This window comes from Arachis hypogaea, chromosome 3, assembly GCF_003086295.3.
Source record: "Arachis hypogaea cultivar Tifrunner chromosome 3, arahy.Tifrunner.gnm2.J5K5, whole genome shotgun sequence".
In the NCBI taxonomy this organism is placed as follows: Eukaryota; Viridiplantae; Streptophyta; class Magnoliopsida; order Fabales; family Fabaceae; genus Arachis; species Arachis hypogaea.
In genome coordinates this window covers 125,601,092-125,615,744 of record NC_092038.1, presented here as the reverse complement: position 1 = coordinate 125,615,744, position 14,653 = coordinate 125,601,092, and the positions used below count along the sequence as shown (strand labels likewise).

General features: G+C 40.3%; 1 protein-coding gene across 1 annotated transcript; it reads left to right on the top strand.

Moving 5' to 3' along the window:
• Window positions 1-10,900: 10,900 nt before the first annotated feature.
• LOC112791328 (uncharacterized) lies at window positions 10,901-12,741 on the top strand. Its single transcript, XM_025834110.3, has one exon. The coding sequence runs from the start codon at window positions 11,116-11,118 to the stop codon at window positions 12,592-12,594; it is 1,479 nt and encodes a 492-aa protein (XP_025689895.1). The 5' UTR covers window positions 10,901-11,115; the 3' UTR covers window positions 12,595-12,741.
• Window positions 12,742-14,653: the final 1,912 nt, after the last annotated feature.

Genomic DNA, 14,653 nt, shown 5'->3' with positions numbered 1-14,653 from the left:
GTGAGAAGGGGAGAAGTAATTTTCGAAAATTAAGTAAAAGATTTTGAAAACATTTTGAAAAACTTTAATTGATTTTCGAAAACCATGATTGAGAAAGAAGTGAAGTGATTTTTGAAAAAGATTTTGAAATTAGAAATAAAAAAGATTTGATTGAAAACTATTTTGAAAAAGATGTGATTAAGAAGATGTGATTGGTTTTAAAAAGATGTGATTGAGAAGATATGATTTGAAAAACATTTTAAAAAAATTTGATTTTGAAAATTAATGACTTGGCTATCAAGAAAAGATATGATTCAAACATTAAACCTTTCTCAACAGAAAAGGCAACATACTTGAAATGTTGAATCAAATCATTAATTGATAGCAAGTATCTTTGAAAATAGAAAGAAATTGAATTTGAAAAAGATTTGATTGAAAAGATATGATTTGAAAAAGATTTGATTTTGAAAAGATTTTGAAAACTTGAAAAAAATTTGCATTGAAAACAAAGTCTTCCCTATTGTGCCATCCTGGCGTTAAATGCCCAGAATGGTGCATATTCTGGCGTTTAACGCCCAAAACTCTACCTTTTTGAGCGTTAAACACCCAACCAGGCACCCTGGCTGGCGTTTAAACGCCAGTCTATCCTTCTTCACTGGGCGTTTTGAACGCCCAGCTTTTTCTGTATAATTCCTCTACTGTATGTTCTGAATCTTTAATTCTCTGTATTATTGTCTTGAAAAGACACAAATTAAAAATATTTTTGGATTTTTAATAATAAGGAATAATCAAAATGCAACTAAAATCAAATAATAATGCATGCAAGACACCAAACTTAGCAGTTTGTATACTACTGATACTAATGAGAATGCATATGAGACACATAAACACTCAAGTCAAGAGGAATTAAAGATCAGAGTAATGAAATCATCAAGAACATCTTGAAGATCACTAAGACACATGAATGAATGCAAGAAAAACAGAAACATGCAATTGACACCAAACTTAAAATGAGACTAGTGTCTCAAACGAGAAATTTTTGGATTTTTTTGATTTTCTAAATTTTTTTATGCTTTTTCAAAAATTAAGTGGAAAAAATAAAATGAAGGTATCAAAATTCTTAATGAGAATTCCAGAAATCATGCAATGTTAGTCTAAAGCTTCAGTCTAAAGAAATTAGACATGGCTGAACAAGCTTCAGCAGGACATTGCATTCAAGAGCTAAATTGATGAAGATCAATCAGCTTTGGTGATGATAAGAACATCACCTTGAAACACTAGAATTCATTCTCAAGAACTCTGAAGAAAAATACCTAATTTAAGCAACAAGATGAACCGTCAGTTGTCCAAACTCAACAATCCCCGGCAACGGCGCCAAAAACTTGGTGCACGAAATTGTGATCAATACTTTTCACAAATCAAATAATCCCCGGTAATGAATCCAAAAACTTGGTGTTCAATACCATGGCATAAACACAACTTCGCACAACTAACCAGCAAGTGTACTGGGTCGTCCAAGTAATAAACCTTACGCGAGTAAGGGTCGATCCCACAGAGATTGTTGGTATGAAGCAAGCTATGGTCACCTTGTAAATCTTAGTCAGGCAGACTCAAATGGATATGAATGATGATATACGAATAAAACATAAAGATAAAGATAGAGATACTTATGTAATTCATTGGTAGGAATTTCAGATAAGCGTATGAAGATGCTTGTCCCTTCCGTCTCTCTGCTTTCCTACTGTCTTCATCCAATCCTTCTTACTCCTTTCCATGGCAAGCTTATGCAAGGGTTTCACCGTTGTCAGTGGCTACCTCCCATCCTCTCAGTGGAAATGTTCAACGCACCCTGTCACGGCACGGCTATCCATCTGTCGGTTCTCAATCAGGCCGGAATAGAATCCAATGATTCTTTTGCGTCTGTCACTAACGCCCCGCCTTCAGGAGTTTGAAGCTCGTCACAGTCATTCAATCATTGAATCCTACTCAGAATACCACAGACAAGGTTAGACCTTCCGGATTCTCTTGAATGCCGCCATCAGTTCTAGCCTATACCACGAAGACTCTGATCTCACGGAATGGCTGGCTCGGTTGTCAGGCGAGCACTCGGTTGTCAGGCGATCAACCATGCATCGTGTATCAGGAATCCAAGAGATATTCACCCAATCTAAGGTAGAACGGAGGTGGTTGTCAGGCACCCGTTCATAGGTGAGAATGATGATGAGTGTCACGGATCATCACATTCATCAAGTTGAAGAACAAGTGATATCTTGGAACAAGAACAAGCGGAATTGAATAGAAGAACAATAGTAATTGCATTAATACTCGAGGTACAGCAGAGCTCCACACCTTAATCTATGGTGTGTAGAAACTCCACCGTTGAAAATACATAAGAACAAGGTCTAGGCATGGCCGAATGGCCAGCCTCCCAAAGAGGGTTCAATCATAAAAACATGATCAAAAGCTCCAAATACAATAGTAAAAGGTCCTATATATAGAGAACTAGTAGCCTAGGGTGTACAGAGATGAGTAAATGACATAAAAATCCACTTTCGGGCCCACTTAGTGTGTGCTTGGGCTGAGCATTGAAGCATTTTCGTGTAGAGACTCTTCTTGGAGTTAAACGCCAGCTTTTATGCCAGTTTGGGCGTTTAACTCCCATTCTTGTGCCAGTTCCGGCGTTTAACACTGGAAATTCTGAGGGTGACTTTGAACGCCGGTTTGGGCCATCAAATCTTGGGCAAAGTATGGACTATCATATATTTCTGGAAAGCCCAGGATGTCTACTTTCCAACGCCGTTAAGAGCGCGCCAATTGGGCTTCTGTAGCTCCAGAAAATCTGCTTCAAGTGCAGGGAGGTTAGAATCCAACAGCATCTGCAGTCCTTTTTAGTCTCTGAATCAGATTTTTGCTCAGGTCCCTCAAATTCAGCCAGAAAATACCTGAAATCACAGAAAAACACACAAACTCATAGTAAAGTCCAGAAAAGTGAATTTTAACTAAAAACTAATAAAAATATACTAAAAACTAACTAGATCATACTAAAAACATACTAAAAACAATGCCAAAAAGCGTACAAATTATCCGCTCATCAGTACCCAACATGGCTAGCCAATGTAGTGCTAGTCAAAAAACAGAATGGCAAATGAAGAATGTGTGTCGACTATACCGACTTAAATAAGGCATGTCCCAAGGACCCTTATCCGCTGCCAAGTATTGATACCCTAGTGGACTCCAGCTCGGGGTATCAATACTTATCATTCATGGACGCCTACTCGGGATATAATCAAATCCCAATGTATGAGCCAGACCAGGAGAAGACATCATTCATCACACCCAGAGCTAATTTCTGCTATGTGGTCATGCCATTCGGATTGAAGAATGCAGGAGCCACATATCAAAGGTTGATGAATAAAGTGTTTTCCTCTCACCTTGGGAATCTAATGGAAGTATACGTCGACGACATGCTGGTAAAGACCAAGAAAGAAGTTGACCTCTTGTCCGACCTCTCACAAGTCTTTGACACCATAAGGCTGCACGGGATGAGACTAAATCCCGCAAAGTGCGCATTCGCGGTGGAGGTAGGGAAATTTCTAGGATTCATGCTAACACAAAGAGGGATCGAAGCCAATCCTGATAAGTGTAGAACCATCCTAGAGATGAAAAGCCCGACTTGTTTGAGGGAAGTCCAGCAGTTGAATGGCCGACTTGCAGCCCTCTCCAGATTTTTGGCAGGATCGGCACTAAAATCCCTTCCACTGTTCTCCTTATAGAGAAAGGGATGTCAGTTTGAATGGACTCCTGAATGCGAGGAGGCGTTCCAGGAGTTCAAAAAGTTTTTAAGCCAACCTCCTATTCTGACCCGACCAGTATCTGGAAAAGACCTCGTCCTGTACTTATCCGTAGCGGACAAAGCTGTCTCATCAGCCCTGATAAGAGAAGATGAGGTCGGACAACATCCAGTTTATTTCATCAGTAAAGTTCTACAAGGCACTGAGCTAAGATACCACAAACTAGAGAAGTTTGCCTACTCCTTAGTAATAGCCTCACGAAGGCTACGACCTTACTTTCAGGCTCACACAATAAGAGTCCGTACGAACCAACCCATGAAGCAAATCCTCCAAAAGACGGATGTTGCAGGGAGAATGGTTCAATGGGCAATAGAGCTTTCCGAGTTCGACTTAAGATACGAAACTCGGACGGCGATTAAAGCCCAATGCCTCACCGATTTCATTGCAGAATACGCAGGGGATCAGGAGGAAAAACCAACTACATGGGAACTCTATGTAGATGGATCCTCCAATAAAACAGGAAGCGGCGCAGGCATAATATTGGTAGATAAAAGAGGAACCCAGATAGAGGTTTCCCTAAAATTTGAATTTCCAGCTTCAAATAATCAGGCAGAGTATGAAGCCTTGATTGCTAGATTGAAATTGGCAGAAGAAGTCGGTGCTACAAAGGTGATGATATACAGCGACTCACAAGTGGTGACCTCCCAGATAAGCGGAGAGTATCAGGCAAAGGACCTAAATATGAAGAGGTACTTGGAGAAAACTCTGGAGCACCTTGGGCGCTTTGCAGAAACCGAGGTCAAACACATAACTCGGAATCTAAACAGCAGAGCGGACGCCCTATCCAAGTTAGCAAGTACCAAACCGGGAGGGAACAACAGAAGCCTGATCCAAGAAACCCTCCAGGAACCCTCAGTAGTAAAAACAGAAGACAAACAAGAAGTACTTGAGGTAGTCGGTTTAAACCTCGGATGGATGAACCCCTTGGTCGAATACATGAAATTCGACATCCTCCCTAAAGAGGAAAAGGAGGCTAAAAAGATCCGAAGGGAAGCACAACACTACACCTTGGTGAGAAATATTCTCTACAGAAGGGGGATATCAACACCATTATTAAAGTGCATACCGACCTCAAGAACCACCGAGGTATTAGAGGAAGTACATAGTGGGATCTGCGGAAACCATCTCGGAGCAAGGTCACTAGCCAGGAAAGTAATCCGAGCTGGATTCTACTGGCCGACCTTGCAGAAAAGATGCCACAGAATTTGTGAAAAAGTGTCAACCATGTCAGATGCATGCAAATTTCCACGTAGCTCCACCAGAAGAGCTCATCAGTATCACTTCTCCATGGCCCTTTGCAAAATGGAGAATGGATTTGTTAGGTCCTTTTTCCCAAGCGCCAAGACAAGTCAAATACCTGATCGTGGGAATAGATTACTTCACAAAGTGGATAGAAGCAGAACCATTGGCCACCATCACCGCTCAAAGGAGTCGGAGGTTTCTCTACAAAAATATCATCACGAGATATGGGATACCTTATTCCATTACTACAGACAATGGAACCCAATTCACCGATTCTACCTTCAGAAGCCTAGTAGCCAGTATGAAAATAAAACACCAGTTCACCTCGGTAGAACACCCACAAGCTAATGGGCAGGCCGAGGCAGCCAACAAAGTCATACTGGCAGGGCTAAAAAGAAGATTACAAGAAGCAAAAGGAGCCTGGGCCGAAGAACTCCCCCAAGTGCTATGGGCTTATAGGACAACGCCCCAATCCGCCACTGGAGAAACGCCCTTCCGACTAGTCTATGGCGTAGAAGCAATGATACCAATAGAAATCAATGAACAAAACCCGAGGGTAATTCTCCATGATGAGATCGGAAACATACAGGGGCACAAAGAGGAGCTCGACTTGCTCCCAGAAGTCCGAGAAGAAGCCCAGATAAGAGAAGCAGCGTTGAAGCAAAGGATGACTACAAGGTACAACAAAAAAGTCATTCGAAGAACATTTTCCCCAAATGACTTGGTCTTAATCAGAAACGACATTGGAGTCAACAAATCAGGGGAAGGAAAACTCGCTGCTAATTGGAAGGGACCATACAAAGTCAATGAAGTCTTAGGAAAAGGTTATTATAAAGTGACTGACCTGAACGACACTGAGTTCCCAAGGTCGTGGCATGCTTGTAATATGAAAAGGTACTACAGCTAAAAGCGAACTCTACTCCCTGATGTACTCTTTTCCCAACTTCATGATTTTTTTCCAAAATCAAAGGATTTTTTCTGGAGGAGGGTTTTTAACGAGGCATCATAGTAGAGGCTAAGGGAAAATAGGCTATCAAAACCCTTAGTAGCAAGAAGGTACCTCCCCAATTAATAAATATCTTTTTTCATTTACAATATCTCTTATAAACTCCTTTTCTGTTTTATAAGTCTTTCTACGAAACGCGCCGACTTAAGCTCGACAAAACGTGAAAATCCCATGAACCGACCTAGGTGGTCGTCAGGATAAAACGACGAGGTACAAGTCGGTGTAATGAGGTTATGAAAGTTGATCGTAAAAAACTCGGAAACATCCCAACTCATAAGTCGAAAGGAAAAAACCGAGTAGAAAAGAAAACGAATCGCAAAAATAACCTAAGTCATAAGAACTCAATAAAACAAAGTTGAGTATAAGGAATAACAAAAAAAAGATTGGAAAAACCTAGGAAAAAGTTTAAAGACTGTCCAAAAGTCCTTAAACAAAAGGGCTCAGAAAACAGGCAAGCCAAAGGGAAAGGTTTTCAGAAAAAGATCAAGGGGACTTCGAAAAAATCAAAATCAGAAAAGCATACACACATAAGGTAACTTAAACCCTTATCCAAAAAAGGGTATTTATTCTGTTAATTTAAAACCCTTATTAAAAAGGGTACTTTTTAATATTTTATTTACGGCCTTAAAAGGCCAAAAGAAATTGTCCAAACACCACCAACAAACAACATATAAAGAGTTTAAAAAAAGGGGGACTCACAGGCCGAGCCCCCATATAGCCATAAAAAAAGTTATTTCTGCAGAGGAGTAGACAGATCACCACCACCAGAGTCAGGAAGAGCGCCACCAGGATCGGGAAGAGAGGTAACCACGGGAGATAAAGAGGAAGTCGGAGGAACAACAGAAGCACTCGAAGCGTCCTTGGAACGAGGAGGGGACTCAATAATCCTCTGCCCCCGAGTCTTCAATTCTGACTCGGAAACGATTACGGGGGCAGGAGGATCCACAATAGCACCATCAATGACGACTTTGTCTGGATCTAAAGGAGAAAGATCCAAGTCAGGAGCAATAACTCTGACCTGCTCCTTGAAGATCCTCCAAGCCTCCTCGGCACCATCAGCGATAGAGTCTTCCAACTCGGCATACGCATTTCGAGAGTTCATCAAATCCTTCCTCACAGACACAAGATCTTGAAATAAACTCTGATAACTCTCCTGTGCTGCTTTCCTCAAACCCGCCTCCATATTACATTGGGCTTGCAGCTTACTCTCCTTCTCCCGAAGGCTATCCCTCTCCGCCCTCAGCTTGGCGACCTCCTCCTTCAACTCCCTCTCATGCTCTTGATAAGAAAGAAGCCTTCCCTCCAGCTCCTCAACCTTCGAGGTTAACCCCAAAGAGCTGAGAGGAGTCTTCTCAAAAATATCCAAGAGCTTGCCACAAACACCCGCCGCCCTAAAACTCTCCTCAGCCAGAGTGGTAAGGTGGTTCCGAACAGAGACATCATCCATACTTATATGAGGATAAATGTTCTTTCGGACGAATGCAAGAGCATCCGCCTTAACCTCACCATCAAAAGAAGAGCCAGACTCTAAAGTCTTGCGCTTCTTTTTCTCTGGCTCAGAAAGAAGTCGGGCAGAGGGGAGCGGTCGAGACAAAGCTGAAGAAGAAATTACAATGGGCTGGGAAGGAGTCCCCATAGTCTGAGGAGGAGGAGGAGGAGGAGGAGAGATGATTGCCCTGGTACCACCAGTCCTAGCCCGAGATCTTGCCTTAGCCTCCTGAACTCTTTGGTAAGATTCCTGAGCATTCTTCCTTGCCATATCTGCAAAAGAAACAATCAGCAAAAATTACAGGTCGGCAAACCTCAAGTCGGCAGATACAAGTCGAAAATAAGAAATGTATATACATATATAAAAACTACCTAATTGCGACCGAACAAAAGTCGGTGATCCCTGGAGGAATTTTCTAGTATCCAAGTATGGGGCCCTCCCCCACACTTCTCGGAAAAACCCCACAATGGCCGCCTCCACCTCATCCAGGTCGTCCAGACCGTACTTCTCACAAGGGGAGGCCTCCAGCCAATAGAGGGGAAAGCGAGGGGAAGAATTCTCATCCAAGAAAAAGGGGTGGTGACCTTCTACAGCTTGCACTTTGAAAAAATAATTTTTGAAGTCGTGGAATGATTCGTCAAAAAGGGTGAAAATTCTCCGACCTTGTATGGCTCGGAAAGACACCCATTGCTGCTTGTTATTTAGCCCACTGAAGGGCTTAGTCATGTGGAAAAGATAAAAGAAAATCCTCAAAGAGGTCGGAAAGTCCAGAGCGTGACTTATAAATTGGTAAATTTTCAGAAAATCCCAAGAATTGGGGTGAAGTTGGGTAGGGGCAACTCGACAGTGGCGTAAAACAGCCATTTCAAATTCAGAAAATGGAAGAAAAACACCCAAACGGGTGATCATACATTCATACATAAAGAAAAAATGTGGGGCCGCCTCATTGGCCCTCCCAAAATAAACCCGGTCTTCTGGACCCGGGACTACCAACTCATACTTTGGCTCGTCCTCCTCAGAAGTGCAAATTCTGTAGTGAGTACGAAGGTGGGTGATAAACTCGGCATCAACCAAGGGTTCCTCTCCTAGGACCGTGACATCAACCCATTGAGAAAGAACATCTACGGAAGCCATTTCTTTTTCTTATAAAGGATGACAAAAACCTACAAAGGAAAAAGAAAAGGAAAATAAAAAACACGGTCTCTAAAGGGAGGGAATATGGAACCAAAGTCTACAAACCAACCTATCTATCTACAAAATAAAAGTATGCAGACACAAAGCATGTTACGAAAGAAGGAAAGCTAACCTTTATCCAAAAATGAAGGTTGGAAGAAGCAGAAGTCTCCGAAACACAAGAGTGCAGCGCGAACGAAGAAAGAAGAAATTCGAAAAATTGCAGAAACAGAAAAATGAAAGAGAGCGAAAGTATTTATAAACGTGCTAAGGGACATAATGGTAAATGTGGGGCAGTCATTAATGAGAATGCACCGTTATCAAGACCTACGCACAACCCTAACGGACACGACGCTTGATTAGACGTAACTGTCAGAACCAAAAGGACACGGAAAGTCACGTCGGTTTCAGACCATCACGTCGGTCCTACAAACAAGTCGGCTACGACCCCGAGCAGAATACTCGAACCCAAATCTTGAAAAAATTGGGTTCGAGTAGGGGCACTGTTCATACCCTGGCCCAATAATAAAGGCCCAGGATCAAGCAAAAGACCTAATCCAAAGGGTTGGGCCTCACCAGTACCAATCTTCATCCTATGAAGTCAGTACTCACCACGACCTGTTCTAAAGAAGTCGGGCACGAGATTAGCTGGCGGATAAACACTCATTCAAATGAGTAACTGCCCCTAGAATCTCTCTAACCACTTCCACGAGCCATATCTTAACCTCCCTAAGATAATGGGACGGTTAACACCCTAGAAATATGGCACTACTCCAACGGTGGTTATTGGTTCGCCACTATAAATACACTGACATCCCTCAGGTATCTCTAAGTCCAATACTCTCTAGACCTGCTCACACCCTTGCTAACTTAGGCATCGGAGTGTCTTTGCAGGTACCACCCCCATCTCTTCGCACAAACAAGTCGGACGGAGCCTCCCGAGTTGCAGATCTATTCAGAATCCTCCCCCTTCACACATTTGGGCCAACCGACGCCATCCAACCCATCAATCTCCGGTTACCCACCGTAACACTACTTATACTTCTCCAATTGTTATTTGATTTATTTCTTATTTGGTTATTGTACCATGCTTGTAGGTTTATGTTGAACCGTTTTTCTTGTGCGTGTGTTGAGGAATTCCTTACCTTTTAAAAATGAAGGCTATTATTCTTAAGTCTTAATAAAGACTTATGATACATGCATACTGACACGAACACATAACACGATACGATATGAATATAGGACATGTCGATACGCGAATTTTAAAATTTTATATAATACGAAGATACATATACATATAAAATATAAATTATTTTTCAGATAAATCATAATGATAATTTGATATTTTATTGATATTAAATTATAAATTAAAATTTTTAATTATTTTTAATATCTTATTTTAATTATATTAAGTATTTAAAATATTTTTTGTTTTAATGATTAATAATATATATTATATCTAAATTTATTTTAAGAATATATGTTAAGAATAAGACTGGACACACTGACACATAATGGATTGATGGTATTTAGGTGTGCTCAGGCGTGTCTGGAATTTTTTTTATTTTTTATTAAAATACGGTTGGCCATGACAAACACGCGTGTTGGACGAGTATCGGTGAGTATTGTGTCCAAAATGTGTTCGATACGCGGACACGACAACTCAGCAAAGTGTATGTACTTCATAGATAAAGACGTATATAAGTTGATTAAAATGTGGCCAAAACAAAATTGTATGTTATACATATATTAAAATCAATTAATATAAAATATATGTTGTAATATAAATATATATTAAAAATAAATTAAATTATATATATTTATATATAAATATATAAATAATTAATTTTAAAAATTAATTTTGATGTACAAATAATAATTTTGTTATTTTTATAAAAAAAGTTGAAGGAAAAATAAATACATTAATTAATAAACAAAGATTAAATATAAAAACTTTAATTAACTATTTTTAATTATAAAATTATTATTTTAATATTTATCTTTTAAAAATTTAAAATAAAAATTAAAAAAGTTAATTGATATACTAAAAACACTTACATATAATTTATTTTTACGTAAAATTAATATTATAATAATTTAATAAATTTAATTAAATTATCGTCTAAAATTTTAAATTGTCAAGATAAAAGCAAGTTTTCATCTAAAATTTATTCTTTAATTGAAGTCATAAATAAACTCAAATAAATTCGAAAAAGTCTAAACTATAAATTTAAAAATAAACAAAAATCCCACACTCACACGCAGAAGAGAGACTCTCTCTCTCTCTCACTCTCACTCTCTCTCTCTCTTAAGTGAGTCACTCTCCTCCATTGAAGAAATAGAAAGCTTAACTTCCTCGCACAAGATAGTCTTCGATGGAGAATTATACATATCCACCGTATCCTGAATCCAGCGAGTCGTCGCCGCGGTCGAGGGAGGTCGACTTCGAGAATCCGCCGCCGTGGGACGAGCAGCAGCCGCCGCCGACAAATTACAAGGCCAAGTTCATGTGCAGCTACGGCGGCAAGATCCAGCCGCGCAGCCACGACAACCAGCTCTCCTACGTTGGCGGCGACACCAAGATCCTCGCCGTCGACCGCAACATCAAGTTCCCCGCCTTCCTCTCGAAGCTCGCCGCCCTCTGCGACTGCGCCTCGCCTGAGAACCTCACTCTCAAGTACCAGCTCCCCGGAGAGGACCTCGACGCCCTCATCTCCGTCACCACCGACGACGACCTCGATCACATGATGCATGAGTACGATCGCCTCTTCCGTGCCTCCGCAAAACCCGCCAGGATGAGGCTCTTCCTCTTCACCGCCTCAACTACCTCCGCTCCACCTAGTTTCTCCACTGATCGCGATCGCTTCGTGGAGGCTCTCAACTCGGGTCCCGTTCCGGTTCAACCCGATCCGGTCAAACCCCCTCCTGTTGCTCCTGCCAACGTTGATTTTCTATTCGGGCTTGAGAAGGCCGCGCCTCCTCCCCCTCAGCCGGCACCGCCTCTCGCCACCGTTAAGTTCCACGATCCTGTTCCGGAGCCTGTGGCGCCGCCACCGGAGTACCAGACGCGCGCAGCTGTGAACGATCGGGTTATTGGATCGGATCCCACCGTGAACCCGATCGACGTTCAAAGGCAGTTGCAGCAAGAGCTGCAGCGGTTGCAGATCGCGGAGGCTGATCAGTCTATGTACCGGAGGAGAAGTGAGGATGGCTTCGCTGGAGGTTATGGTGTTGCTGGGGGCGGCGATTATTACATGCAGAAAATGCCAGAGAAGGTTCCGATGTCGAATTCACCTGCTACTGTGCAGCACCCCGGGAATTACTGGCCGGAGAAGCAGTTTTCTGGTGAAGGTTTCCCAACGGCAATTTCGACGGCTCCCGGAGGTGGAGACCAACAGTTTTACGTTGTTCCGGCGCCGGGCACGTTCTATCATGCTCCAGTTGTGCGTCCGTCGGCGGCGCCGGTCACTCAAGGTTACTACGCTGTGCAACGTATGAATTCTGATGGATACCGTGAGCAGCCAGTGTACGGCGGCGCGCAGCCAGCTAAAGCAGCCTTTTCGTCTGCGGGAGCCACAAATATGGCACAGGCTCCACCGGGTAAGGCCCCTGGTTATCCAGAAGGATACGGCGTGGTTCGGCCAGCTGGAGTGCCGGATAATGTGGGGTCTGCTGCGTACGCGCAAGTTGCCTACGATAGTGGGAGTGGGAGACAGGTTTATTATACTGCGCCGGCTGGCGTCATGCACGCGCCGCAATATCAAGGGATTCCTCCACCGGTTACTGCTGCTGGGGGTTCGTTGGGCCAGGATGCTAGTAAAGTGGTAAACAAGGCTTCCCAAGGTTCTGTGTGATTGTTGTCTTTAAGATTAAGATTGTGATTATATTAATTTTGAAATAATACGCTTAATATGTGATTTTCATCGGGTTTTGCTTTATATAATACTAGTATGGTTAGCTTCTATAATAAATTAATAATCATATTTCTTTCTTTCTGCTAAGCTATGTCATACTTATGTGTTTGTTTCCCTCTTTCAAAGTGAAGCGATCTGTAAGATCCTGAGGATGATGTTTAAACACAAAATTTGTAAATTTCGAATCAATCTTCTTATTAATTACCATTAAAAGTGTGAAGATTTTTTAAGCTGGTTTTACCTTGACATAAAAATGCACCACCTAGCTATGGTGAAAAGCTACTAAACAAATGTGATTCCGAAAGCAAAATAAAATAGCATCTGCAGAAACAGCAGAAACTTGTCGTTATTTGCAAATTGAAAGCTTTGTCTTGATCTCAATCATCCTTCTATTCGGCACTCGAGTGTGCATCGGAAGGCAGTGAAAACAAGAGAACAAAAATACAACAATCATGCATCTTTTAAATTCGTCCATGGTATGATAATTGATAACCAATTAAGATCATTTTGGATACCCAACATCCCAACTAATACTAATTTCATGCTCCTATCCAAAACTGGTTTTTAAACATTTTGTATGTATTTTATTTTGATTTGGATACAAAATAAAGGAATAGAAGATCTTGACCAAAAAAAAAAAGGAATAGAAGATGGAAGTCTAATAGAGAATCAAACGTCCATGATTGCCCCCACCACCATCTTTCTAAATTCTAAGCTTTGAAATTAATTACGAGGGTCACCCTAATTTCCTGTGGCTTCGCACTAGTACACGACACCGTTTGATGACATGCTTTGACATACATTCCAACGAGCGTACAGAGTTGTCATATTTTGACTTGCTCATGGTATCAGTGGACCACGTATTTATATGCCTAATTAACTAATCATAAGTTCATGGGTAAAAATAACAATATTTCAATGGCAAGTTGCAATCACAATGCACAACCTCCTTCATTTTGTTAAAAAAAAATATATATATATATATACTAAAGATTGGTTATAATGTAATTTTCACACGAATTGCTTTATTTCGTTTAGTCCGGCGATACTATGCCCATTGGTCTTCACGTTATTGAGAAAATTAGCTAACACTTATAGGAATTACAATGTGTTGGTCTTTAGGGTCCTTTTAGCTAGGGACCTGAATATAGGCGCTATGCATTGGGTTGGGCCTTGTTGATGGTTAGAGTGATCATTAGACACGCAGCATACTTAAACATCTTATCCTATAGCCACTTATGCATGAGTTAATGTCAAAAATTGGACGTTAAAAAATTGATGGACCAACAAATTATAATTTAAATGATATAATTTCTCTTTTTTCATCTAAAGATTTTGGATTTAAGTCCCACTTATTGCAATCGATCAAAAAGATATCCTATAGAATACCTCCATTCTTTGTCAATTTATACAATTGGCACTCTAGCGATTAAAAAATAACAATAAATTTCCTGAGCCAATCGATGAAAATTTCCAATAAAAAATAAAAAAAATATTTACATGTGACGTTAGCTTATATGATCATAGATAATAACCATTTGATTCATACTGTTTTCGCTTATACAATTATCAAAATGATATTATAAAGGAATAATAATGATTTAATTGAGATATATTTTGATGATTATATAAAAACTAAGCAGTCTCAATTAAATACTTATCATTTATATCAAATTATATCATACATAAATATTTAAAAATTCTCACAAAAAAATTTATGCATCTAATAAAAAAAATAAGAGATATATTATCATTTTTCAATCGTTAAGGTGCGAATTATTTAAATTATAAAATAATAGAGACTAAAAAAATTTTACTATTAAATTTAATTTATAAAAAATATGTGAATGACACATGATAAATTTTTTAGATTTTTTTATTAAAAAAGTAATTTTTACTCTTTGAACAAAATTTCACTTTTCGTTATCGCATTATCCTTAATTAGATGATGATAATCATTTTTCATTGGTAATGAATGGTAAGTTACCATAAGGCAATG